The sequence below is a fragment of the Lepidothrix coronata genome, unplaced genomic scaffold, assembly GCF_001604755.1.
Source record: "Lepidothrix coronata isolate B3197 unplaced genomic scaffold, Lepidothrix_coronata-1.0 Scaffold327, whole genome shotgun sequence".
Lineage (NCBI taxonomy): Eukaryota > Metazoa > Chordata > Aves > Passeriformes > Pipridae > Lepidothrix > Lepidothrix coronata.
Genome location: NW_016690507.1, coordinates 138,247 through 140,308, shown reverse-complemented (window position 1 = coordinate 140,308; position 2,062 = coordinate 138,247). Strand labels below are relative to the sequence as shown.

Here is a 2,062-nt window from a genome sequence, read left to right as displayed (position 1 = left end):
CATGAATGAGATGTGACCCCCAAGAGTGGGATGTGACCCCCCAAGAGTGGGATGTGACCCCCACGAGTGGGGTGCCCGCAGCCCCTCCAGGACCACCCCCCACCCGCCTCCCCTCGTCCCCCCCTACCCACCGGCCTCGAGGCCGAACTCCAGGTGCTCCTCCCGGACCACCAGGGCCACCATGGCCAGGAGGAGGAAGAAGAAGGCGAAGGTGAGGCACACGGAGCGCTCCCCCCCCTCCTCCGAGCGGAAATAGTGGCGCATCACCATGAAAAACACCTTCCTGGGGGCCGGGGGAGCCCGTCAAGGAAAACAGCCCCTTCAGGGGACCCCCCAACACCGAGGGGACACCCCCCCCTGCTCACCAGCACCCGTGAATCACCCACACCACCAGGCCACCAGCACCTTCTCTGCGGGGAAGGGCTCGGGAGGCGCCTTCCCAGCTCATCACCGGGGGGTTTATAAACCTTTATAAACCCAGAAAATGAAGATTTCCGGCTCTGTGGGGTGAGGGGTTCCAGGCTGGACCCCCAGTGAATGGGTGGTGGCAATGGGACCAGAAAGCAGCAGAGGGATACACGGAGAAGAGGACGGTGAGCAGGCACCAGAGCACCCCCAGGTTGGTCTCCCGGGGGGGGCTGGCCAGGCTGTAGTAGCCCTCGGTGAAGACGTACACGGCGGTGGAGTACACGGCGAAGTCCACGAACCACTGGTACTCCAGGAAGTACCTCAGCACTGGGGGGGCACGGGGACACGTCACCGCCCCGGGGGGACCCTCGGGGGGTGCCCTGAGCCCAGGGCAGGGCGGGGGGAGCAGCAGGGGAGGGGGGGTTACCCAGGGCATCCACGGCGGTGATGGGGGTGGTGTCCAGGCGCAGGTCGATGTCCCGGGGCACGGAGAGGGGCTTGTCCTCCAGCACCCCGTTCACCCTCCTGCACGGGGAGCCAGGAGTTTGTCCTCGTGTACCACGGGCTGCTCCTGGTCAGCAGCCCCGAGCCCGTGTGCTGCTGCTGCAGCTCCCCAGCACGGCGGGGGGGAGTCCCATCAACCCCAAACCCAAACCCACGCCCCGATCCTTTCCAGCCCCCCGTTCACCCTCCTGCACGGGCAGCCAGGAGTTTGTCCCCTCATGTCACAGCGTCCTTGCCAGCAGCCCCGAGCCCGTGTGCTGCTGCTGCTGCTGCTGCCGCAGCTCCCCAGCACGGCGGGGGGAGTCCCATCAACCCCAAACCCACTCCCTGATCCTTTCCAGCCCCTCCTCACCTGTCCCTCTTGGCCTTGGGGCGCTGCTTCCCAGCCAGGGCGCAGAGCTCCTCGTCCGAGGGGTGTTTGTACCGGTACAGGCTGGAAGGGAGCACGGGGGTGGGGTGAGGGGGCGTCACCGGGTGTCCCCAAAGGCCCCCCGAGGTGGAGCAGGGAGGGGCAGAGCCCGTACCTGCCGTTGCAGAGCAGCCAGCGGGCGAAGGAGCAGTGAGGGGCCATCTTCTGCATGAGGCTGGCGGCCAGCAGGGTCACCACCACCTGCACCCCCATCACCGCCTGTGCCGGGGCGGGGGGGACACTGCGGGGTCACCCCCAGCTCCCAGAGACGGGCGGGAGTGGGGCTGGGGAGCCCCAGCCCTGTCCTTGCTGTGGGATCCCCTGGGATGGGACCCTCGGGTGTGGGACCCCCCTGGGATCTCCTCCTGGGATAGGAACCCCCCCGAGTGTGCAACCCCCTGGGACGGGACCCCTGAGTGTGGGACCCCCCCCCGAGATCTCCTCCTGGGATAGGAACCCCCTCGGGTGTGCAACCCCTGGGATGGGACCCCCCGGTGTAGGAACCCCCTGGGATCTCCTCCTGGGATAGGAACCCCCCCGGGTGTGCAACCCCCTGGGATGGGACCTCTGAGCGTGGGACCCCCCTGGGATCTCCTCCTGGGATAGGAACCCCCCCGGGTGTGCAACCCCCTGGGATGGGACCTCTGAGCGTGGGACCCCCCTGGGATCTCCTCCTGGGATAGGAACCCCCCCGGGTGTGCAACCCCCTGGGATGGGACCTCTGAGCGTGGGACCCCCCTG

At 68.0% G+C, this 2,062-nt stretch overlaps 1 protein-coding gene across 1 annotated transcript in view; it reads right to left on the bottom strand.

Annotated features, from left to right (window-relative positions):
• TMEM161A (transmembrane protein 161A) overlaps positions 1–2,062 on the bottom strand; it is a 6,565-nt gene that overhangs the window by 4,003 nt on the left and 500 nt on the right. The window contains 5 exon segments of the mRNA XM_017838187.1: positions 59–283; positions 579–735; positions 836–933; positions 1,265–1,345; positions 1,437–1,540. Of these exon segments, the coding sequence (XP_017693676.1) occupies positions 59–283; positions 579–735; positions 836–933; positions 1,265–1,345; positions 1,437–1,540 (665 nt within the window).